This window comes from Vombatus ursinus, unplaced genomic scaffold, assembly GCF_900497805.2.
Source record: "Vombatus ursinus unplaced genomic scaffold, bare-nosed wombat genome assembly UNPS02014818.1, whole genome shotgun sequence".
NCBI lineage: Eukaryota > Metazoa > Chordata > Mammalia > Diprotodontia > Vombatidae > Vombatus > Vombatus ursinus.
Window position 1 is genome coordinate 29,472,111 of NW_020954596.1, and position 26,740 is coordinate 29,498,850.

General features: G+C 35.1%; 1 protein-coding gene across 2 annotated transcripts in view; it reads left to right on the forward strand.

The window, feature by feature from the left end:
* The window catches only part of SLIT2 (slit guidance ligand 2), a 397,271-nt gene that overhangs the window by 353,736 nt on the left and 16,795 nt on the right, over positions 1 to 26,740 (forward strand). For both annotated transcript variants that reach the window (XM_027836326.1, XM_027836327.1), the window contains 3 exons: positions 12,421 to 12,558; positions 12,654 to 12,894; positions 15,218 to 15,348. In XM_027836326.1, the coding sequence (XP_027692127.1) occupies positions 12,421 to 12,558; positions 12,654 to 12,894; positions 15,218 to 15,348 (510 nt within the window). The remainder of the gene's footprint in view (positions 1 to 12,420; positions 12,559 to 12,653; positions 12,895 to 15,217; positions 15,349 to 26,740) is intronic.

Genomic DNA, 26,740 nt, shown 5'->3' on the forward strand with positions numbered 1-26,740 from the left:
TGTGTGTTTCATTACATATTTTGGTTTACCTTTTGGGTTCAGATCGGATCCCTATTTAAGGGTAAAGAAGCTCATTAATGGTTTTATTTCTGAATCTGGAAAAAATACACTACATTTTGATGAAATTCCTTCCTTGGGAGATCATTTTTTCCCCTAGAGCTTTTGTGAACTCCATGGTTGTATACCACAGGTGGTCATTAAAGTCTGGCCTCAGAATGTGTCACATATATAAAGAATATAATCATATCTCAGAAGAGTAAGCCATGGAGGCAGGTGGTCTTCAAACACAGGTTGTTTCTTCTATAGACTTCACTGCAATTAACATTAGAGCAGAATCACTGCAGTGCTTTTTAAGCTGTAATTACAAGATAGGTTATTAGTAAGACTCATTGGAAATCATTCGAAAATAAAGGAGTTCATCTTCTGAAAGACTAATTCACAATTAAATAACTCCCTTATTACCATCAATTAAGACGCATAAGTTACAAAGTAGTTATTACTAAGCCATGAATTAGCAGATTTGGAAAACCTGCTATTTCTATCAGTAATGTGGGAACACTGGTTTTATTTCTATAGCTAATTTGGCTAAAAACAAGTTAATAAGACAAAGTGTTGGCTTTCACTAGCCTTCTTGCATATGTCAGTGACATATGTTCTTTGGGAAGAGAGAAAGGAAATAGAAGTCAAAAGACACCAACAAAACAGATTTGAAAATGCTAAAGATAGTTTTTCTGACATATATTTCACCCACCCTAGACCCCAGCTTCTGTTTCTGCTGTCTCCATTAATTAGTATGCTGACTCTCTTTCTTTAGCTCAGCATGGTGTGGTGTATAGAGCAATGAACTAGGAGTAGAGACATGGATTTGATTCTCATCTTTGACACTTATTCTGTGTGAATTTAGGCAAGTCACATTCCTTCTCTCTGAGTCTTAATTTTCTCAGCTGTATAATGAGGAAGTTGATTGAACTCAATGGCCTCTAAATTCACTCCCAGTTCTGGTAACCTATGACTATTGTTCTGTCAGCTGCTTAATGAGCTGTTACCTAGCTAACTAACTAACTGTATGACCTTGGGTAAGTTGAATCACCTTCCAAAGGCTCACTTTTCTCATTCTCATACTGAGAGTGTTCTATTAGAGGAAGTCTAAGCCCCAACTCTTATGTTCTGTAGTTCTGAGCTCTTCTGGTAGTTCATTTTTAACTGCACCATACCAATAGAGCTGATTTTTACCCTTCTTGCTTTATTACCTATCTCATAAATCTTTTATATTGTTCTTTGATATTTTTATACCAGAGTGTCATCCACAGTACTTTGAAGCATGCATCTCACGTAGTCAGTTTTTTAGCTTCTTAATCGCATAGTTTATATTTTTGGTTTTCTTTACTTAGCCATCATTCTTTGTCACAGAAGTGACTTGAGAGCATATGATATATATTTTGACATGCCTGGTGTTAGGAGGCTTTTATTTAAATTTATACATTGTCTTGTAAAATCCACTTTAGTGAGTAAAAGGTTGACAGAGATATTGGTCCTCTCAAAATGATTTCAAGTTATAATGGACTTGGAAAAAAAAATTGTGTAGAAGAGAATACAAAATCAGCTCTTAGCTTCTGCACTATACATATGGTTCTCGTATCTCTTCCTTTGATTTTTTTTCCAGATAAATAATTCAAAGTTTTTCCTCATCTTAATGCTTAGTAGCTTCAGCTACACCACTCCCATTAACACTGATGGAAGAACTCTGACTCATGCCTACCCATCTAGTTGAGAATGGATAATATCACTGAAGTGGCCATCTCAATCAAATTTTTTACTTAGCTTTTGTGATGTAAAATACACACACACACACACACACACACACACACACACACACTCATAGAGATACACAAAACTTGCCATAATGCCATCACTCTTAGTCAAAAATAATTTCTATGGTATTCAAAACTGAAAGTCAGTTGCATTACACCTGACTGCTTTCAACTACATGCCTCACCATTGTTTGTATTCGTTGACTTTCAGCTATTTACTTTTTTTACTTAAATATTTTTCCAATTACATATAAAAAACAATCTAACTGTTTTTTAATTTTGAGTTTCAAATTCCCTCCTTCTCTCCTTTTCTCCCCTCCCCCTTCATTGAGAAGGCAAACAATTTGATATACATGTGCCATTATGTACAACATATTTCTTCCATGTTCATCATGGTGTGAAAGAAAATACGGACCCCCCCCAAAAAAAAACAAAGAAAAGTAAAGTATTAAAAATGTATACTTCAATATCATTCAGTCTCCATCTGTTCTTTCTCTGGAGGTGGACAGCATTTTTCATGCTGAGTTCTTCAAAATTGTCTTGTATTATTGTAATGCTAAAAATAGTCAAGTAATTCATAATAGATCATCATACAATATTATTAGTACTATGCACAGTGTTGTCTTCGTTCTGCTCACTTCACTTTACATCAGTTCATGTAAGTCTTCCCAGGTGTTTCTGAAAGCATCCTGCTCATCATTTCTTACAGCACAATTGTGTTCTATCACAATCATATACCACAACTTGTTCAGTCATTCCCAAATGAATGGCCATCCCTTCAATTACCAATTCTTTGCCACCACAAAAAGGGCTGCCATAAATAATTTTGTACATATAGGAACTTTTCCTTTTTTTTTAATCTCTAGTACCTACTAGTGGTATTGCTAGGTCAAAGGATACGCAGTTTTATAGCCCTTTGGGCATACTTCCATGCTCTCCAGAAAAGTGGGACAAGTTCACAACTTTACCAATAGTGCTTTAGTATCCCAATTTTCCTACATCTTCTCCAACATTTGTCGTTTTCATTTTTTGTCATATTAGTTAATCTGATAAGTATGAGGTGGTACTTAGAGTTGTTTTAGTTTTCATTTCTCTAACCAATCGTGATTTAGAACATTTTTATGTGACTATAGATACTTTTGATGTCTTTGTCTGAAAACTGCCTGTTCAAATTCTTTCATCATTTATTGATTGGGGAATTTTATTTTTTTTTATATCATCGTCTCATAATCAACTCACACCCATCCCCTCTATCTATGTATACATTTTCTAACTGCCCTAATAATGAGAAAGTTCTTAAAAGTTAAAAGTATCATTTTCTTATGTATGAATCTAAACAGTTTAACCTTATTGAATCCCTTATGATTTCTCTTTTCTGTTTACCTTTCAATTTTTTTCTTGAGTCTGGTATTTGAAAATCAAATCTTCTATTCAGCTCTGGTCTTTTCATCTTGAATGCTTGAAAGTCTTCTATTTCACTGAATATCCATTTTTCCTCTGAAGGATTATACTCAATTTTGCTAGGTAAGTTATTCTTGGTTGTAGTCCTACCTTCTTTGCCCTCCACGATATCATATTTCCAGCACTCTGATCCTTTAATATAGAAGTTGCTAAATCTTTTGTTATCCTGAGTGTGGCTCCATTATATCTGAATTGTTTATTTTTGGCTGCTTACAATATTTCCTCTTTGATGTGAATTTGACTATAATATTTCAGGGAGTTTTGCTTTTGGATCTCTTTTAGGGAATAATTGGTGAATTCTTTCAATTTCTATTTTAACCTCTGATACTAGGATATCTGGGCAGTTTTCCTTGATACTTAATTGAAATATGATGTCCAGGCTCATTTTTTGATCATGTCTTTCATGATCCAATAATTCTTAAGTTATCTCTCCTCTATCAATTTTCTAGGTCAGTTTTTTTTTCAGTAAGATATTTAATATTTTCTATTTTTTCATTCTTTTGATTTTTATTGTTTCTTGATGTCTCATGGAGTCGTTAAGTTCTACTTGCCCAATTCTAATTTTTAAGGAATGATTTTCTTTAGTGAGCTTTTGTGCCTCCTTTTCCATTTGGCTAATTCTACTTTTTAAGGAGTTCTTTTCTTCAGTGAATTTTCGTACATCTTTTTTTTTTCCATTTGGCCAATTCTTCTGTTTAATGAGTTTTTCTCTTCAGTGGATTTTTGTGCCTCTTTTTACTGTTTGGCCTATTTTGTTTTTTAAGGTATTATTTTCTTCAGTATTTTTTCTATGCCTCCTGTACCAAGCATTTTTTTTCATGATTATCTTCTATCACTCTAATTTCTTTTCCTCATTTTTCCTTTACCTTTCTTATTTGATTTTAAAATCCTTTTTGACCTCTTCCAGGAATTCTTTTGGGGCCTGAGACCAATTCACATTTTTCTTTGAGGTTTTGGATGTAGCTGTTTTGACTTTTTTGTCTTCTTCTGAGTTTATGTTTTGACCTTCCCTGTCACCACAGGAACTTTCTATGATCAGTTTTTTTTTTTTTTTTTTTTTTTTTTGTGGTTGTGGTTGTTACTTGCTCATTTTTCCAGCCTATTTTTTGACTTTTAACTTGATGTTGAAGTTGGGCTTTACTCTGAGTTTTTTGTGCTGCTGTTTTCAGAAACAGCTCTGGGGATCCATAAGTTCTCAGTCTTTCCAAGGTTACTGCTTTCCTGGCCTATATTCTTGTCTGTGAGTGACCACAAGCATTCTTTTCCACCTTGGAACTGTGAGCAGGGCCCCAATCCCCTGTGGCCAGTTGCAGACTCTAATGTGTTAGTGCTCCTTTTTACATTGGGATTGCAACCAGAACTGCATATGGGCAATGCAACAGAGTCTTGCACCCTGTGCCAGTGAATGGTCCCCTATAATCTCCTTTTGACCAGTTGTCCAAACTCCCTTACTATCTGTGAGCTGACATCTCCCCCAAGGCCTGATATTGGCTTGCCTGGGAGCTTCCATGCTGGACTGCACTCCACTCTTACCTGAGTGAGACAGACTTTTCCTTCTGACCTTCTAAGTTGCCTTGGGCTGGAAAATTGTTTTACCTAGTCCCTTTATTGGTTCTGCTACTTCAGCATTTGTTTTGAGGCATTATTTAAATGTTGTTTGGAGTGGAAATTGAAAGAGCTCAGGCAAGTCCCTTCCATTACTCTGTCATCTTTCAGGTATTTTCTTTATCTAGAATTTGAATTCTGTTGTGATTAAGATAATGGTCTAATTCATTTAGTGAGAAGGACCTTTCAATACCATCTAGTCTAACTTCTCATTTTAAAGGTAAAGAAACTGAACACTAAATCAGTTAAGAAATTTGTCCTAGGGCACACATGAAGTTAAGTAGCAGAACTGAGATTTGAAAACAAACTCCAAATCTAGCATTCTCTGCACTGTACCAGACTGCCTCAAATACCTCATCTGAAGGTAGCTGAGGATGCTGAAGCATTAAAAGGGGCATGTATTTAAAACAACACGATGGCAATCATTAAGATGTATTGCACAAGTATGTAAGGATGTGTCAAAACTTCAATTGGAGTACCAACTACTAGGTACTAGAATGACAGATAATAATAATCCTAATTATAGATTAATGGATTAGAATGACCCCAGAGAGATTGGCTAACCCAGAGCATCATCTTCATCAACATTTAAACATGGAATGAGTTATAAATTAATTTCTTTCCAAGTTAATATATTTGAATCCATTCTTAACCTCACAGCATTTACAAGTGTTTCCAACCTCTCTTAGGAAATAAAACAGATTAAGCAAATATTTAAAATATATGTTTAATATTGGAAATCAGGTATTTAAATTATAACTACCATAGATACAAAACTCAAGGAAAAGAGGCAGAGCATGAAAAATATTACGATGAAAGCACAAGAAAAAATGGAATAAAAGTGAAAAAAAACAATTCATGATACTTGTGATGGGTCTTTTTTCCTAATTTTTTAATAAATTTATTTATTTTTAGTTTTCAACATTCACCTTCAATATTCACCACAATTTTTCTCCCCATCTCTCCCCTCTCTCCACCCCAAGAGGACATGTAAATTGATATAGGCTCAACATAAACATTCATATTAAACTTATTTTCACATTAGTTATGTTGTAAAGAAGAATTAGAAGCAATGGAAGAAACCATGAGAAAGGAGAAACAACAAAAAAAAAGAAAGAAAGAATAAGAAAGAGTAAATAATATGCTTCGACCTGCATTCAGACTTCACAGTTCTTTTTATGGATGTGGACAGCATTTTCCATCATGTGACTTTTGGAGTTGTCTTAGTCCTTGCATTGCTAAGAAGAGATAACTCTATCAAAGTTAGTCATAACACAATGTTGCTATTACTGTGTGCAACATTCTCCTGGTTTTGCTCACTTCACTCAGAATCAGTTCATGTAAATCTTTCCAGGTTTCTCTGGAGTTTGGCTGCTCATCATTTCTTATAGCACAATAGTATTCCATTACATTCATATACCACAACTTCTTCAGCCATTCTCCAACTGATGGGCATCCTCTCAATTTCCAATTCTTGGCCACCACAAAAGAGCTGCTATAAATATTTTTGTACACGTAGGTCCTTTTCCCACTTGTATGATCTCTTTGGGATACAGACCTAGAAGTGCTATTCCTGGGTCAAAAGACGTGCACATTTTTATAGCCCTTTGGGCATCGTTCCAAATTGCTCCCCAGAATGGTTGGATCATTTTACAACTCCACCAACAATGCATTAATGGTGCAATTTTCCCACATCTTCTGCAGCATTTATCATTTTCCTGTTCTGTCATGTTAACCAATCTGATAGGTGTGGTGTGGTACCTCAGAGTTGTTTTGATTCACATTTCTCTAATCAATAGTGATTTAGAGTATTTTATCATATGACTATAGATAGCTTTAATTTATTCCTCTGAAAACTGCCTGTTCATATCCTTTGACCACTTATCAATTGGGGAATGACTTGTATTCTTATAAATTTGACTCAGTTCTCTATATATTTTTAGAAATGAGAATTTTATCAGAGACACTGGTTATAAAAATTCTTTCCCAGTTTTCTGCTTCCCTCCTAATCTTGGGTACATTGGCTTTGTGCAAAAACTTTCCAATTTAATATAATCAAAATTATCCATTTTGCATTTCATAATGTTCTCTATCTCTTGTTTGGTCATAAATTCTTCCATTCTCCATAAATCTGACAGGTACACCTTTTCTTGCTCTCCCAGTTTGCTTCTAGTATCAGCCTTTATATCTAAATCATGTATCCATTTTGACTTTATTTTGTCATATGGTGTAAGATGTTCATCTATGCCTATTTTCTGCCATACTATTTTCCAGTTTTCCCAGCAGTTTTTCTCAAATAATGAGTTCTTATCCCAGAAGCTGGAGTCTTTGGGTTTATCAAACAGTAGATTACTATAGTCATTGACTACTGTGTCATGTGTACCTAACCTAATCCATTGATCCACAACTCTATTTCTTAGCCAGTACCAAGTAGTTTTGATGATTGCTGCTTCATAATACAGTTTTAGATCTGGTGTGGCTAGGCCACCTTCCCTTGCATTTCTTTTCATTAATTCCCTTGATATTCTGGACCTTTTATTGTTCCAGATTAATTTTGTTATATTTCTCTGGTTCTATAAAATAATTTTTGGTAGTTTCATTGGTATGGCACTGAGTAAGTAAATTAATTTAAGTAAAATTGTCATTTTTATTATATTAACTCGGCCTACCCATGACCAACTGATGTTTTTTCAGTTATTTAGATCTGACTTTATTTGTATGAAAAATGTTTTGTAATTGTGTTCATATAGTTCCTGGGTTTGTTTTGGCAGGTAGACTCCCAAATATTTTATAATGTCTATAGTAATTTTAAAAGGAATTTCTCTTTCTATCTCTTGCTGTTGGGTTTTGTTAGTAATATACAGAAATGCTGATGATTTATGTGGGTTTATTTTATATCCTGCAAATTTGCTAAAGTTGTTTATTATTTCAAATATTTTTTTACTTAATTCTCTAGGATTCTCTAAGTATATCATCATATCATCTGAAAAGAGTGATAGCTTTGCTTCTTCTTTGCCTATTCTAATTCCATCAATTTCTTTTTCTTTTTTTATTGCTAAAGCTAACATTTCGAGTACCATATTGAATATTAGTGGTGATAATAGACATCCTTGTTTTACCCCCAATCTTATTGGAAATGCTTCTAGCTAACTCTCATTACACATAATGCTTGCTGATGGTTTTAGGTAGATGTTACTTATCATTTTAAGGAAGGATCCATTTATTCTATGCTCTCTAGTGTTTTTAATAGGAATGGGTGTGGTATTTTGTCAAAAGATTTTTCTGCATCTGTTGAGATAATCATATGGTTTCTGTTAGTTTTGTTGTTGATACGGTCAATTATGCTGATAGTCTTCCTAATACTGAACCAGCCCTGAATTCTTGGTATCACTCCTACCTGGTCATAGTGTATTATTCTCATAATAAGTTGCTGTAATCTTTTTGCTAATATTTTATTTAAAATTTTTGCATCTATATTCATTAGGGAAATTGGTTTATAATTTTCTTTCTCTGTTTTGGCTCTTCCCAGTTTAGGTATCAGCACCATATTTGTATCATAAAAAGAATTTGGTAGGACTCTTTCTTCACCTATTTTCCCAAATAGTCTATATAGTATTTAAAATTAATTGTTCTTTAAATGTTTAATAGAATTCACTTGTAAATCCATCTGACCCTGGAGATTTTTTTCCCTAGGGAGTTCATTGATGGCTTGTTCAATTTCTTTTTCTAAAATAGGGTTGAGTATTTTATTTCCTCTTCTGTTAATCTGGGCAATTTATATTTTTGGAAATATTCATCCATTTCACTAAGATTATCAAATGTATTGGCATAGAGTTGGGCAAAATAGCTCCTATTTATAGTTTTAATTTCCTCTTCATTGGTGGTAAATTCACCCTTTACATTTTTGATACTGGTAATTTGGTTTTCTTCTTCCTTTTTTTAATCAAATTAACCAAAGTTTACGTACTTTGTTGTTGTTTTTTATAAAGCCAGCTCTTAGTTTTTTTTATTTATTATTGCAATTGTTTTCTTAATTTCAATTTATTGATCTCTCTTTTGGTTTTCAGTATTTCTAATTTGGTATTTAATTGGGGATTTTTAATTAGTTCTTTTTCTAGCTTTTTTAGTTGCATGACCAATTACTTCATTGTCTATGGTGCCTTTTAGCAGGATATAGTTTCCTTCCTTATCTCTTTTAATTAGACTATTTTTGCTTTTGATTTGTCTGAGATCAAGATTGCTACCACTGCTTTTTTTGTTTTGTTTTGTTTTGTTTTGTTTTACTTCAGCTGAAGTGTAATATGTTCTACACTGGCCTTTTACCTTTACTCTGTGTGTATCTTTCTGTTTCAAATGTGAAATATAATCATATGTCAATTATTAACAACATACTGTAGGATTATGATTTTTAATCTATTCTGCTGCTTTCTTTTTATGGGACAGTTCATCCCATTCACATTAACAGTTATGATTACTACCTGTGTCTTTCTCTCCACCACCCCCTCCAGCCGTTTATGATTTTATTTCTCCTTTTTCCCTTTCCCTCCTCATTAGATTTTTGCTTTTGACCATCACTTCCACCAGTCTTTCCTCTTTTCTATCAATCCCCTCCCTTTTCTTTCCCTTACTACTTCTTCCCTCCCTTCTCACCACCCCCTCCCTTTTCTTTCCCCTTTTCCCTCCTACTTCTTAAAGGGCAAGTTTTCTAAGATTTCTATACCTGAGTATACTATTCCCTCCTTGAGCCAAATCCAATGACAGTAAGGTTCAAACAATGCTCATCTCCCTCCCTTCTTTCCCTTTTTTTTCCTATTTACATTTTTATGACTCTCTTAAGTCTTGTATATGAAGATCAAATTTTCTATTGAGCTCTGGTCTTTTCATCAGGAAGGTCTGGAAGTCCCCTATTTCATTGAATATCCATCTCCTCACCTGAAGGATTATGCTCAATTTTGCTGGGTAATTGATCCTTGGTTGTAATACAAGCTCCTTTGCTTTACAGAATATCATATTCCAAGCCCTCTGATCTTTTAATAAAGAAGCTGCAAAGTCCTGTGTCATCCTGACTGTGGTTCCAAGATATTTGAATTGTTTCTTTCTGGCTGCTTGCAGTATTTTCTCCTTGACCTGATAATTCTGGAATTTGGCTACAATATTCCTTGGTGTTTTCAATTTTGGATCTCTGTCAGGAGGTGATAGATGGATTCTTTTGATGACTATTTTACCCTCTGGTTCTAGGACCTCAGGGTAATTGTCTTCGATGATTTCTTGAAAGATGCTGTCCAGGCTCTTTTTTTGATTATGGCTTTCAGGTAGACCAATAATTCTTAAATTATCTCTGCTGGATCTATTTTCCAGGTCAGTTGTTTTTTGAATGAGGTATTTTATGTTTTCTTCTTTTTTTTTTAATTCTTTTGATTTTGTTTGACTGATTATTGATATCTCATAGAGTCATTAGCTTCCACTTGCCTAATTCTATCTTTTAGCTAATTGTTTTCTTCAGTTAGATTTTGTACCTCTTTTTCCATTTTGCCAATTCTGCTTTTTAAAGAGTTGTTTTCTTCAGTGTACTTTTTTTCCACTTTGCCAATTGTATTTTTAAAGCAATTGTTCAATTTTTCTTCTACCTCTTTTATTTGGCTTTCAAAATCCTTCTTAAGCCCTTCTAAGAAGGCTTTTTTGGGCTTGAGACCAGTTCATATTTCCCTCTGAGGTTTCAGATGTGGGTATATTGACAATACTGTCCTCTTCTGAATTTGTGTTTTGATCTTCCCTGTCCCCATAGTGAGAATCTATGGTCTTTGTTTTTCTTTGGTGCTTTTTGCTCATGGTGTTTGCTTTTTTTCTGGTTTTAAAAGGTGATCTCTGCTTCCAGGGCACAGGGGGCACTATCCCATGTTTCTTGTGCTAGGGGCTAGAGGCCTGGCTACTGACTTTATGTGCTGGGGCCTCAAGTGCTGGCAGCTGGAGGCTGTAGGGGACTGGTAGCTTACCTGGTGCTGAGCTGGAGGTGGTGGTAGTGGCTGGTGTGTGCCAAGGTGGGGTCCTTCTGTGTTTCCCCAGGGTTACACTGAAGCTTACAGGGTAGTGGGTAGAGAAGGGGGTAGTCAGGCTATTGGAGATCTCCTCCTCACCTGGAGCTCTGCTAGAGCATGGGTAGGCTCAGCCATTGATAGATGCCCATCCACCAGCACAAGTGGTGGTTCTTCATGCTGGCATCTGCTGGTTCCTCTGGCTGTGCCAAGGCACACAGGGGTTCTGGTGTTGGCATTTGCCCACTTCACCACTCTGGGGCTCAGGATCTCCCACTGGTCCACTGAGGTGGGGCTTGCCTCTGGCTTGCTCAGACGCCTCCCATCCTGTATTGGTCCCCTTCAGCCACAGCAAGAGGACAATCCTGACAATCCCTCCAGCCTCACAAGTCAAAAGACTGCTGCACCTCATCTCTTTGCTGGCTCCACTGTTCCAGAATTCCTCCTGGTATTTTCTGGGTCCACAAGGGAACATGAGAATGACCCATTACTTACTCTGCCATCTTGGCTCCCAGAAATGCTTACATTGTTGATATTTATTGTCATTACCTGAGTCAATATCATTTTGGCATTAATAAATAGAAGAGCCAGCATAGGATAGTGGAAGAAAGGAATGAATGAATAAAACATTTGTTAAGTGCTTACTCTGTGCAAAGTACTATATTAAATACTAGGGATACAAATGGAAAAGTAAGACTATCCCTGCTTAGCAGGACTGATGGATTAGGATTTAGAAGACCTCACTTTGAGCCCTGCTTTTGTTACTTATTATATGTCCCTTGGGCAGGCTTCCTTGATTTTCTAAGTCTCAGTTTCCTTATCGATAAAATATGAATAATATTTCTTGTGCTGTTAGGAAGCTTGATGGTTCAGTGGATAGAGTGCCAACCCTGGAGTCAGGAGGACCTGAGTTTAAACTCAGTCTCATAGCTGTGTGACCCTGGGTAGGCCACTTAAACCTATTTGCCTCAGTTTCTTCATCTGCAAAATGAGCTGGAGAAGGAAATGGCAAACCACTCTAGTATCTGTGCCAAGAAAACCCCAAATTGGGCCAAAGAGAGTCAGACATGACTGAAACGACTCAACAACAAAACACTTGTTCTATGGACTTCATAAAGAGGTTGTAAGGAAAGCACTGCATAAATTTAAATGATTTCTGAAAAGCCCTATATAAATTTAATCTGTGTGAAATATAAGGAAAGACAGTAAATAAGCAATAATGCTAATCAACAAATATTTATTAAGCACCCACAGCATTCCAGGTATTGGGATGGGCTGGAGGTAAAAGAGAAAAAAAAATTAAATAGGCCTTTTCCTCAAAAAGTTTACATTCTACTCCAGAAAGAAGATGACTTTTGCAGATAAGCCTTTGGGAGTGGGATTGGGGATGGTCTCTTTTCAAGGCTACTGTGATCAATTAACTAAAGAGGGTGATATCTCATTTTTACATGTAACATTTAATTTGTTTGAGCTCGATAAAAATTCACCCAACTTATTTTTTATCAAAACAGATGTGATTGCACCCCTGGATATGTAGGTGAACACTGTGATATCGACTATGATGACTGCCAGGATAACAAGTGTAAGAACGGAGCCCATTGTACAGATGCAGTGAATGGCTATACTTGCATCTGCCCTGAAGGTTACAGGTAAGAAAAGAATTAGAAACTTTAAACTTAATCTCTTTTTCGTTCATTCCAGACTATAAGGAAGTAAAATATAATTTTCTCTGCTTGAAATGTAGTGGCTTATTTTGTGAGTTTTCTCCACCAATGGTTCTACCACGCACCAGCCCTTGTGATAATTTTGAGTGTCAGAATGGAGCCCAATGCATCATAAAGATAAATGAGCCAATATGCCAGTGTTTGTCTGGCTACCAGGGTGAAAAGTGTGAAAAGTTGGTCAGTGTCAATTTCGTCAACAAGGAATCTTATCTTCAAATACCTTCAGCCAAGGTTCAACCTCAGACAAACATCACTCTACAGGTAAGATGCCTGATCTTGAGTCAAAACTTGTTTTGTTTTGTTTCTTTTCGGAAAGGCAGACATTGGGGTAGTTATAGATTAAACTTTTAGGAAAAAGAAAAAAAAGAAGAAAATAAAAGCAGTCAATGAGGAGTGCTTGGCTTTATGAAACCTTGAAGAAAGGGGAGAGACAAGATTCAGGTGGGAAAAGCTTCAATAATTTTCCTTCCCAAAACATATGTATTTAAAATTAAATAGAAATTATATAATTCTATTAATTGAACTAATGATAAAAATGCAGAAGAAAATATGTTGGTCCTTTTTAGTTCTGTTTTCTTGGAAATTATTGGTTTTATTATTATAGACTTAGTCATATCTGAAGACAACCATATAATTTAAAATTTCTGACTGCAACTATTATCAAAAACAAAAACTCAAAGGTTCTTCTAGAAGGTACCTTGCACTCCCTCCTAAACCTCTGTTTCTCAGAATTCCTGGACTTTCTTAAAGCCTCAGCTAAGGGGTCGAATCCTACTTGAAGCCTTTCCAGACCCCATTAGTTCAGTAGGTTCTGGGGGGTCAGCAAACTTGGATAGAAAAAAATACATACTTTTTTAAATGCATTGTTTTTTCTGTATGATACTATGTATTTTATTTTATGCATTTAAAAATATCATTCTGAGAAAAGGTCTACATGCTTTACCAGATTGTAAAAAGGGTCCATGACAAAAATGGTTAAGAACCCCATCCAATTTGTTATTGTTCTGTCCTTCTGAAAATCACTTTGTATTTATTTCTCTGTTTACAGGCTATGCCACTCACATGTTCTATCACTATCAATAGAAAGTAAAAAATCACTTAAAGACATGGGCTGTTTTTTCATTATTATCATTATATGTATAGCACCTGGAACAATAATCTGCACATAATAATTTGTACTAGACTGTAAGCTCATTGAGGGCAGAGCCCATATCTCTTCTCAAGTTTCTATCTCCTCCAGCATTAGCAGAGTGCTTTGCACACAAAAGGTGCTCAATAAATATTTGTGGTTATTCCATTCAGGCCCACCATAGTACCTAGCACATTAGTAGTTACTTTATAAATATATTACACCAGGGAAAATGAATGCTAAGAAGTTATAAGTATTCTGCTAACCACAGAATAATAAACTTCATAAAAAAGTGTATACTTCTACCCTGCTTTTTGCCACTTTTATATTTCAAAAGGAGTAATTACTTAATGATCCCAGTTGTCTTTGTGTGCAGAAAAGGAGTAGGCAGTGTTCAAATTCATTCATTCACTATTCATTCAACAAATAGCTGTCGATTTTAAACCTCTGAGGATACCAGAAAATTAGAAACATTTTTTGTTTTGTTGTGTGACATGGTCATACCAACTTGTGAACAATATCACTTGGTCTTTATCATTTTTAAACATGTAAATGAGGATACATAATATTTTCTTATGTGTCATTCTAGATTGAGAGAAGGAAAAAGAAATACCCATATAGGGTCATCCTTATAATACAATATAGTTCCTCATATATACCCTAGTTGTCTATAAAAGTGTGTGTGTGTAAGTACGTAACTTTCAAGGTGATGAAAGAAGGAATAGTTGTTGATAGTAGGCTAAATGAACCCAAGGATGGGTTCAGTGGATCCAATTACTTTGAATAGATCATAACTTTTCTGCCATTGCCCAACATTTCTTATGTTGGCTCAAGATGTAAGAAAACTCAGGAGGCCATGGGGCTAACACCAGAAAGTGGTTTCAGTGTCATTACTGAGACCCAAAGGAAATAAAAGAACAAAGATTTTTTTAAGTTGTCACATACATGATGTGATTCTTAAGTAATGACATTAGGTTTGTGTAAGGGTAGCTTATCAAAACCAGTCTCGTCATTTTGTAATAATAGCTATTATAGATTGTCAATGAAATATAAAATATCAGATCATAGCTAGAGCTAGGAGGACCCTCGGGAGAAAGTTAAGTAATTTGTCTAGGATTACATAGGTCCATAAGCATCATTGCAAACCTACATTAAAAAAAAAAAAAGAACAGATGAAATAGCCTGGAAAATTTTTATCATTATTTGATCAATTGAACACATGCCCCTCCCACCACCACTTTATCTACTTGTTTAATATTTCCTTACTTCACTATAAAGCAGAGGCTAGAATTTCTTTTCCTATTACAATAGATAATTATGGCATGCATTCATATATCCCCATTACTTTAAGAAAACAGACTTTAAATTCACATAGTCTTCCCACTGTGTTTAGAATGAAACTGTGTTAGTGTGACTACTTTTTTCCTTATAATTCAGTGATTACTTTCTCATTAGATTGCCACAGATGAGGACAGTGGAATTCTTCTGTATAAAGGTGACAAAGATCATATAGCAGTGGAGCTATATCGTGGGCGTGTGCGGGCCAGCTACGACACAGGAACTTATCCGGCATCTGCCATTTACAGGTGAAGGCCCATAAAGTAGCAGTAGAGATAAAAAAAAGTGTTTATTAAAAAAAAAAATTAGTTTCCCATATAGTCATTTCTAATGGGTGAGAAAGGAATAATTTGATTAAAATTCTTGTTTAATGCTATATAATAATACAACTGAAGCTAGTAGTTGAATATGGAAGTTTGCTATGGGAAAATTCAATGTGTAGGAGTTATGCTATTAGTGGAATATATGTTCTATATTTTGCTTGCTGTAATTTAAAAATTAAATATGGATTTGGGTTCTTTGAATAAGGTGAGTTAGGATAACTTATTTGAGTTCCCACATAACTAAAATACCAGTTCTGCTAATTGTTGTGGGCAAGTTACTTAATTTCTCTAAATCAGTTTCCAATTAAAGCAATCTCATTTTATCTAAAGGAATAAGGTCAAGATATTCGACTTAATAACATTAATGCCTTGCATTTGTCTAGCTGGGGTGGGGAACCTGTGACCTCAAAGGCACAAGTTCCACACCCCTGGTCTAGATTCTAGGACTATATTTCAAAGACTTGAATACTATCTCATGACAGTACCAATGACAAATGGTCATCATTTGTACCCTATGAATAAGATTCAAGCAGTCACTAAATTGTATGTAAATAATGGACTTAAAGAGTTAATGTACCTCAAAAAGTTAGATATTGCATCTAATATTCCATTTTTCAAGGTAGTACTGTCAAATCATGCTATCCAATGTATGTAAGTCCCTAAATCCATTTTAGATGAACACATTTCTTTTCATCCAAAGAACAATAATAAAACACTGGGAAATATGATCACCATTGCTAATGACAGCATATTAAATGCAAAGTTTGATAGTGCCTAATGCTTCAATATTTCAAAGATTCATGATTTTGTTGTTGTAGGTGCACCAGCCAGATTGCAACTTGTCCATGGCTAGAAATTTGGTTTTTGAGAGTTCTCTAGATGAGAAAAAGTTCTTTATGGTCAACCCAGGGATAAATCTCACTGATCTTAGTTAGGATGGTCTTCAGACAACAAATATGCCATATTTAAATATGGGTCCATATTGAAATCAATCAAAATACTACCAGACTTGGCTTACAGATAACAGATGATTATGTCAGGATATGAGATTTAATTGAGAGCTCCTTTTACATACATTTCACACACCCATTGCCACTTTGGGGCAAACCAAGACCAGAGACTTTTCTACCACTTTTTACATGTCTTAAACCATCTATTTTGGCTACCTTTTTTTAATTCATCAACCAACAAATATGACTATAGTATTACCCACCTTAGGTAGCCATTGCAAAGTCATAATTTTGTTACTGTAGCTATTCTTTAAGTCACACAACAGAGGCAAGAAATGATAAATGAGAATATCCTAGACTAGGGTAGGGAACCTGTGGCCTTAGGCCATATGTGGCCCTCTAGGTCCTCAAGTACAGCCATTAAACTGATTCCAAACTTCATAGAGCAAATCCCCTTAATGAGAGGATTTGTTCTGTAAAACTAGGACTCAATCAAAAGGCTGCACCCAAGGACCTAGAAGGCCACATGTGGCCTCAAGGCCACGGGTTCCCCAACCCTGTTATATTCTAACCATTTGACAGGTAGGCAGCTAATCTTGATTCTATAGCTATTGACTTTAAGTTTTTGGCCCAATTTTACTAAGACCTTCCAACTACATATTTGTGACTTTAATATAGTGCTTCTTCAGCATGCTGGAATGAAATTTCAATATTAATAAAATAATATTAAACTATGATAAAATTAATAAATTATTAATATATGAATATAAATAATAAAATTAATGAAATAATGTTCATTCAATTACAAGCTTTCTACCATAGGACTAGTGGTTGGCCTTCCTGAAAGTATCTGAATACAGTGATTCAGAATCTTAACCCAGGTTAACTATCACCTGACTTATGCCATCAGTTTTTTTTTTTTAATTCAGATACATCTTGCAAAAGAGATTTGCTCTGAAGTAATAGACAGTTTTCAAAGGTGAATGATAATATAGCCCTATGTTTTTTATTTACTACCCTGGAAAATATAAGTTTTGTCCTGAAACATTGGGCAGCTGTGTCAACTCTCTCTCTCTCTCTCTCTCTCTCTCTCTCTCTCTCTCTCTCTCTCTCTCTCTCTATATATATATATATATATATATATACAAATTTATTAGGAAGTTTCTATTTTCATTTCTCTTCCATAATGCAATATATTATGCTATGAGCTCTGGGAAAGGAGGTGTCATGATCACATGGCATTTGCTTTGATGCATGGATAGCTCCATAATCTTGAAATGGCTGTTCCAGTCCACCAATATAGATTATAACCCCTCCATGCCTTTCAAAGTTAGTCTTAATGGTTGTGGAATAGCTTTAAGGGAGAGAGAGAGATAAAGTATGAGGTGTAGTCCTTTCCATTCAGAGGTTCTTTGGCTAGTAAGTAAGCCCAAAAGATATCAATTTTTCAAAATTTCAAAGAAAAAAAAGACTGCACATATATATATGTATGTGTATGTGTATGTGTATTCTTAAAAGATATAAGAATGATATGTCAATACTCCAAGGATTAATGTTTTTATTGATTCAACCAATAACTCCAAACATTATATAGCAATGTACCTGTGATCTTTTCAGTGGCTTTTTCTGCTAATGCAGATCTCAATCCAGGCATTTTTTATCCTGTCTACTTTTTCCCATATATTCTTCAAAGCTGTCTATCCAGAACCTATTCTAAATTCCAGGGGCATTTCTCTTGCTCTTTTAGTATAATAGTAATGCCAATGTCCTACGTGGATTGTCCATCTATTGCCTTCATGATTGATAAATGACTGGCCCGCTTTGTTTTCTGGTTGTGTACAGTCTCAATAATGTGGAGGTTTTCTTCATACTACCTATTATGTTCGAGTAACATGATATACCCTTCTCATTGCCACTTTGGTTTTTCTATTGCCCTTTGGTTATTTGTAATCACTAATTCTTCTAACTTCACGGTAGTTCATGATTTATAGCAGTATAGTATTAATCAGGCGAATACTTGCATTAAAGAGATTGATTTTAGCAGCAAGCAATTTGAGCTCATTAAATGTGCTACACAATTTCCCAAATGTAATTTTGCCTCATATCCTACCATTGTGCTTAGTTTATCCATTTTTGTAACTTGTCCAAGGTTCAAATATTAATGGACTAATTCAACAAACTTTGTGTTATGTCATAATCTAGGCAATGGGCAATTTTGTCCACTTCATTTTTCTACTGTGCATGGTTAGACCAAGTGCTCTTTTACTCTGCCTTTGTATTTTTCCAAAACTATATAGGTTTAGTGTAATTACTTCAGGGTCTTTGAATATGTGCATTTAGACAAACTCACTATCAGTAATAAATTTTATACAATAAATACAATAAAAAACATTTTTAAAATGTATACTAATATGATGTTGGAGAAGACTCCCTTGAAGAACAAGATCAAATCAGTCAATAATTAAATAAATTAATTCAAACTATTCACTGAAAGGCCAAATACTGAAGCTAAAGCTTAAATAATCTGGCCACATAATGAAAAGACAGGACTTGGGGAAGCTAGGTGGCACAGTGGATAGAGCACCGGCCCTGAAGTCAGGAGGACCTGAGTTCAAATCTGGTCTCAGACCAAACACTTGACACTTACTAGCTGGGTGACCCTGGGCAAGTCACTTAACCCCAACTGCCTAGAAAACAAAAAAGAAAAGAAAAGAAAAGACAGGACTCATTGGAAAAGACCCTCATATTGGGAAAGATTGAAGGCAAAAGGAAGAGGGGTCAGCAGAGGATGAGATGGATAGAAACTGTCATGGAAACAATGAACATGAACTTGGACAGATTTTGAGAGATAATGGAGGATAGGAGAGCCTGATTGTGCTTTGGTCCATGGGGTCATAAAGAGTGACACATGACTGAATGACTGAATAACAACAATGTCCCCACATAATATGCAATTAAATATTGTATAAGTAATATAACAGATATTGACAAAGTCAGTAAGTCAACACATCATACGCACCTATGTATATCAAAATGTACTTCTACATAAAAAACAATCATTTGTTTAACTTTTTGATTCTATACCAATCTCTTGCTCTTGATAGCATTGGTGGCTGTTTAATTATGTAGTGTAGGTAATAAAGATTATAGGTTCAAAGATTTAGAGGACTTTAGAGGTTACCTAGTTCGACACCCTCTCACTTTACAGATGGAGAAACTGAGACACAGAGAGGTTAAGTAACTTGCCCAGGTCTGCACAACTAGTTAGCATCTGAAGTAAAATTGGAGCCAAGATTTTCCTGACTCTAAACCAAGGGCCCTATCCACTATACCATGATGCTCCTCTAGGCCATGTGGCATAATTTAAAAATCACCTGGCATAACCATAGATCCACAATTTTTGTTTCCATAACTTTTCTCCTTGTACTTAAAATCCCACCATTAGACAAATTCCTTTGGATCATAAAGTCTTTTATTTTCTATTTTCAAAAATTCCCTAGCAAAATTTATATCCTTTGAATAGGTAGTACAGTTATCAATAACACATTAGTTGAAATCAGTTGATCTCTAGCTAAAAATTAGGCTTTTAAAAATACTATGCATTATAGACACCTGGCAGGGCAGGCTATAGGCAAACACCCTAGAAGGAAGAGATGGTAAGTGGTAAGATGTCAAAAATAAATTTCAACTTTTTAAAAATTGTTATCTCTATCCTCTCACCCCAATTTGGCCTCACTCTTTATTTCTTAAAGTTTCATAGACTAAATCTTTCCTTTAAACTAAGCAGACAGCTCAAGTTTCAAGTCTAACTTGAGCGCCAATTCTGGTCATATTTTTATCAGTTATTAGGATGAATGGAAGGTAGTGTTTTTATCAAATGAATGGATGACACAAAGTTTAGAGAGATAGCTAATAGGCCACATGGCAGAAGCAGGATACAAAAAAATCTCCATGGACTAAAACCATGATCCAAATATAATAAGATGAAATTGATCAGGGATAAATGTTAAGACTTCCAGTCACAGTTTAAAAAAATAATAATAATAACTCTACAAGTTAAGAATGGCAAAGACACTGTTATGAAACAGTTCATGTGAAAATGGTTAGTGGACTTAAATTATATTTATTTTAGTGGACTTTCAACCCAGTATACATAAACAGTGTGGAAAAACTCTCATGTGATCTTTGATTGCATTAACAGAATCATGGTGCCCATGACAAGAGATGTGCTAGTCTCACCATACTCTGTCTTGGTCAGATCACAAAGGAGTGTTATGTTTGGTTTGGGATGACACACATTTTAGGAAGGATACCAAAAAGGCTGGAGTTTATTGATGCAAAAGATGGTAGCCAGGATATTTAGGGAACTGGAAACCATGCCAAATGAGAAGCAGTGGAAGGAATTTAGGATATTTAGCTTGGAGAAGAGACAAGACATGGATAATCTTGGAACATGATAACTATCTTGGAGTATTTGAAGAGCTAGCATGGGGAGGGGAGATTTGATTTGTTATTCTGCCCTCACATGGCAGAACTAGGAGCCTTAGGGTAAGTATCATAAAGGCTGATTTTGGTTAGTATAACAACATCCCTAATAATGAGAGGTATCCAAAGTGGAGTGTGTTACATAAGTTACCTTCACAAAAAGGTAAACAATGGTGGCTGGATAGCCATTTGTTGAATGTTGTAAATGAGATTCCTGTTTAAGTATAGGTTGGACTAGGTGAATATGGAGATGAACTACTTGAGAGAAAGAATTGTTTCATTCTTTGTAGCCCTAAAACCTAGCTTTAATAGGCACTAAGTTAATGCTTATTGAGTAATTAATATTTATATAGATGTTAATTTTTTTAAACTTAGAACATATTAATATAATTTTCCATTGAAATGCTGCATAATTTTTACATTTTTAATTAGTTAAATTTTAACTTATGTTTAATTTAAATTTTAATCAAAATTTTTGAATATTTAAAGGAATAATTTTATATTATATGTGTATTTTAAATTTACAATAATTTTATACCATGTATGACATTTTCATTGTTTCCTCATTGTTAAGCACAATGAGAAAAAAATTAAATGGTTTATTTACTAGTTGAGAAATATGTTATTAATTATAACAAATAATTGAATCTATTAGAACTCTCTAGAGGTTATTTGAAATTAAAAATAAAAATGACCTTTTACATGATATTATGAATTAAATTGGGATTAGGAACTATTATTAAAGCACATACATATATCCTTTAATGCACACTGAATTGAATTAAGTTAGCTTTCTAAGTCACTCAAATGAAGAGAACCCAAGGCAGGAGTTCTTAAACTTTTTTTGTGTATGGACCTATCTGGCAGTCTGGTAAAGCCTATGGACCGACCCCCTTCTCAGAATCTTTTAAAATGTATGAGATGAAATACAAATGAATTACAAAGAAAACTAGTTATATTGAAATAGTTATCAAATTATGTACAAAATAAAAAAAAGTTCACAGATCCCAGGTTAAGAATTCCCAACCTAAGATATCTTTATTTTTTAATATTATTCTTTAATTGGTTGAAAGGGGGAAAAAAGAATTTAGTTGGTACATGCATTTAATTATTGTTTCAATATAATAGTCCATCTACATAAACAGGGACAGTCCTTGACATGACATCCTATCATTTCAAGGGTAAAGTATATAGGATACTATACTCAATCATCTAAGTTTATGAAGATAAGTCATTAGATTGTAAGTTCCTTGATGGCAAGAACTTTTTTTTTTGCATTTGTATCCCCAACATGGCACAGTGTCTGGTACATAGTAGGCATTTAATAAATATTTATTGACTAGTCAGCAAAGAACATAACTTTCCTTATCATCTGGAAGTGAGCAGTGGTCCTTGTAAAATATTTGCATTTGGTAGTATCTGGAATGAGCTATAGATAAAGACCAAATATTTATCAAGTGCCTACAGTGTGCAGAGCCTTGTGCTAAACCCTAGAGTAGATACAAAGTTTATTAAAGACAGGACCCTTGTCTTTATGGAGATCTCAGTCTAGTAGGGTATTAACACAAATACAGTAATACACTTTTTAATTAAGTAGAGAAGTGGAAAACAAAGTGTTATGTGATGTCTAAAGATCAAAGCTTAGGAATTAGCAGAGTTCTGAAGATCCTAAGGAGCTAGCTCTGAGGGCATGCTTTAGCTTTGTGATTTGCTGGTACACAGTTCAAAAAGGATTCCATTTACCCTGAGGCCCTGCCCCATCACACTGAAATACCAATGACTTAAATGTCATTGACTGTCCCTTAGGTTTGATTTTCTACCTCTTCACATCCAACATTCCCATTTTAACTTTTTGTTTACTTCCTTCTGGAATGTGTGATCTTTTATTGATATACTTTTAAAAACATGATCTTAGGGGCAGCTAGGTGGCACAGTGGATAGAGCACTGGCCCTGAAGTCAGGAGGACCTGAGTTCAAATCCAGCCTCAGACCAAACACTTGACACCTACTAGCTGTGTGACCCTGGGCAAGTCACTTAACCCCAATTGCCTAAAAAAAAAAATGATCTTAAAAGATAAAGTTAATATTTAATTTATAAAAAAAACTTTACTTCTGAAAGGTGCATAACCTATGAACACATCTATAATTTCATTTGGCTTCCTAGCCCTTTAACATGTAGGGGATGGAGAGATGGAAGTGATGTGCTCCATTAATACCCTTATGATATGGAGAGAAAGCAAAGAAGGATATGGCCCATTGCATGAACCTTTGAAGTGAACTTTTGGGAGAATGTGAATAAAGTCACACAGGGTAGGCAGGCATGGGTGAGGCATGTCTGCATTGTTGGAAAGATGGTGGAGTTTGCAGATCCACTTACGTGTTTGAATATATGTGAGGAAAATTAGGCTTAGAGAGGGTAAGTAACATGTCCAACTTAATTTTTCCTCTGATTCCCACACCAACCCCTTTTTAAATTAAACTGTTCCCTCAGTTTTTTTTTTAAATTTAAATAGAAAATCCTGATTTTTCATAAAGCCAAGCCTAATAAACTTTTTTTATTTCTTAAACCATTTGTAAGTCTTCAGATTTCTGATTAAAATAAAATATGATTTCCCCAGTATAATGTATCCTGGCACAAGTGCAACAGAAAAAGAAACCCAGATTTTTCAAGTTAAGATCTTGTTCTCTCTTTTTTAAGACTTGATTTTTTTTAACAACAACAAAAACCCACTTCTTCTAATAACAAACCCTCAAGGCATAGCTGAGTAATTGCTTTGCTTTCATACATCCATTACATAGCCCAGAAATAGAAGAAATAAAGTTTCAGGTAATAGATAGGTGCAGCAAAGTTAAATTACATAATAATGGTTATAAATGCAATTTATGCTTTCAGTGTAAAGGCCCAGCACAAAATGGTTCGTTCACTCAAGACTCTTATGAGTCATCAAACATATCATTCCCAAAGGAGTAATAAAAGAGGGCTTGTCAATTCCTATCATGATCTGAAAGGATTTCACTGTATTGCTGGTGGGTATATAAAGATGGGATAGGGGGCCACCTTGCTGATTTACCCCAGGCCATCTTTTATTGAGTAGCATTAAGACTCCTAATTAACAGTTTTCATTTTAAAGGCTGCTTATGCAAATGACTGATGGACACTGTCCAGTGCCTCTCATGATTTTGTTTTTGTTTTTGTTTTGTTTTGTTTTGTTTTTTAAAAAAGAAAGAAACCTCTGTTAAATGCCCAGCATGGAAAGGACTCTTGGTTCTGACTTGTTCTTTTAAGCCACAGCCACCCACATAAATCATGGCATTGTCTTAAAAAAATAAAGGAGAACAATATATTTCAATGCAGATATTTCACTATTTGTCAAGTGGCCAAGGTCAATCACATATTCTTAATTACTCCCCCTTTTTTTATTTAAACCCCGAGAGGTGCCTCAAAGCTCTTTGTAGCATTGCCCAAAAGTTGTCTTTAAGCTTTTTTTAAAATTTTCTCATTTTTCATAGACTCAGGGACTCTTGGGACGTTATTAATGAATAGAACTTCAAAGATTCCCCTAGTCCAAGCCCTTTGTGTTATGGATGGTGACACTGGGACCCAGAGGGGCAGAGTGACTAGCTCAAGGTCACCCACTAGTTTAATGATATCACACAGATTTGAACCAGGATTTCCCATCTCCCAATCCAGCACAATTTCCTCCATAGCCCAATATAAATGGGTGGGACAGTTCTTTTTATGAAGTTCTAGAATATCCAGGCTTGAACTTTAAAGGGTTTTTTTGTTTTTTAAAGGGTTTGTTTGTTTTGTGAAAATTTTCTAGAATCATTTAACTTGGTTTTAACAATTTTGCAATTATTCTGGGGTTTACTCTCCTACAAGAAGAAAATCAACATCAGTTTACAAATTAAGGTACTATTCCACATGGATATTTGTAGGTTTCAGAAAGGGTCTTAGTTATTGACAGGTTATTTTTATTAGAACCTCACTGCTATGCCTTTTAAATAAATGCTTACTGAATGATTGATTTTTTAAAAGAAATACTGAATAGATTTAGTAGTGTTTATAATAGCTTGCATTATATATAGCAACTGTTACTTTTCAAAGTGCTTTTGTATACATTGTCTTATTTGATTCTCACAAGAACTCTTTGAGGGAGGGAGGTCAAGTGTCATCCTCATTTTACAGATAGAAAATAGAGGTAATAGGAAATGTTCCCCAGATCCCGCAGCTAATGGCAGAGCTAAGATTACAGGTCTCCAAGCTCTTTGACCAATATTATTTCCATCACCCTCTACTATCTCCCTAATATTTGCTGTAGTAGCCTATTACAAAGAGCTATAAGGTGCCATGGTAGTTTTCCATGGCCAGTTTTATAATATCCTTTTTGGAATGCACAGCACAGTACTCCTAGACCTTTTCAGTATGAAATTTTGCTCCAAGGGTTGACCATTCTTCATAGTCATTGTTTTACACTCAATAATGTATAAATACAGACAATAAATCACTTAATTCATGAATGTTTATTGAGTCCCAACCATGTAATCAGCACCATTAAGTACAGGAGCTAACTTTGTGTGGTACATATAGGCTCCAGAGTAACTCTCCCACATATAAACCAGCAAATCAATCGATAGAGAAAGACTACTTCTTCCCTCACTCAGGATTCTAGGGGTAACCCTACGGGTGTTGTGAAGTTTACTAATGCTGTATCAGAAGTCTCTCTAATCGTTGTTTGTTTTTCAGTCATTTCAGTCATGTCTGACTCTTTGTGACACCATTTTGGGGTTTTCTTGGCAAAGATACTAGAGTAGTTTGCCATTTCCTTACCCAGATCACTTTATAGATGAGGAAATTGAGGCAAATATAGTTAAGTGACTTGCCCAGGGTCATACACAACTAGTAAGAGTCTGAGGCCAGATTTGAACTCACAAAGATGAGTCTTCCTGACTTCAGCCCTGGCACTCTATCCACTGTACCCCCTAGCTACCCTTGCAATATAAATCACCAATTAATGTCTCCCCAAAACCATTTTGACAAATTGTCTTCAATATTATTGATAATCAGTTGATACCTCTTCAATATCATTTAATCTCAATTAATTAGCTTTAACAAAGGGATATTTACTGAGAAGATATCACAAGACCTAACATACAAAAACCTCCCAAATGAAGAGCGTAACCACCTCTACCACCTTACTCCCCAGGTAGAGTGGGCTCTCTGACTTAAAAAGGTCGCAAAAAATATTCTTTCCATCAAGTTTTCTTTTAGGTGCAACAGAGCCAATAAATGAGTCACTTCCTTGCTTTTAGAACAAGGTGTCTTGATAGCCTGGTCAATGTACTGCTGGGCTGAATCAAGAAAGTCACTCCTTAGGGTTGGGTTCTGCCCAGGATTGAGCTACTTTAGCTGCTAGCAGATTCTGTTATGACTCTTGTCATTGGACCTTTTGAAACTCACAATGGCTGATCCATTCCATCTCTAATACTCATTCGCCTAAATAGAAATGAAGAAACATAACAAAAATGAAAGAAATAAAAAGTGACATTCATTCACAGATGATCTGAGTATGGAAAGGGCTCCCTTACCTGGAGGTTTACAGAATTTCTTCTCCCTCACTTGAAAAAAGAGAGAGAAAGTTTTCATCTATTTGTTCCTTCTGTATGTATCCTCAGTTCTGGTTCAGCAGCCAATCAAAATTAATTAGAGCACAGCAAACCATCAGGAAACTATTAGTGAATATCTGTATATGCACTGAATCAGAGAATGGGCCCCTCCAATATTCATCATCATCATACAGTTCTGGAAGAATACTCACCAGGATTATTCATGGGCTGAGAGAAGGAAGACCACATCACTCATATTTCAATGAGCCTTTATT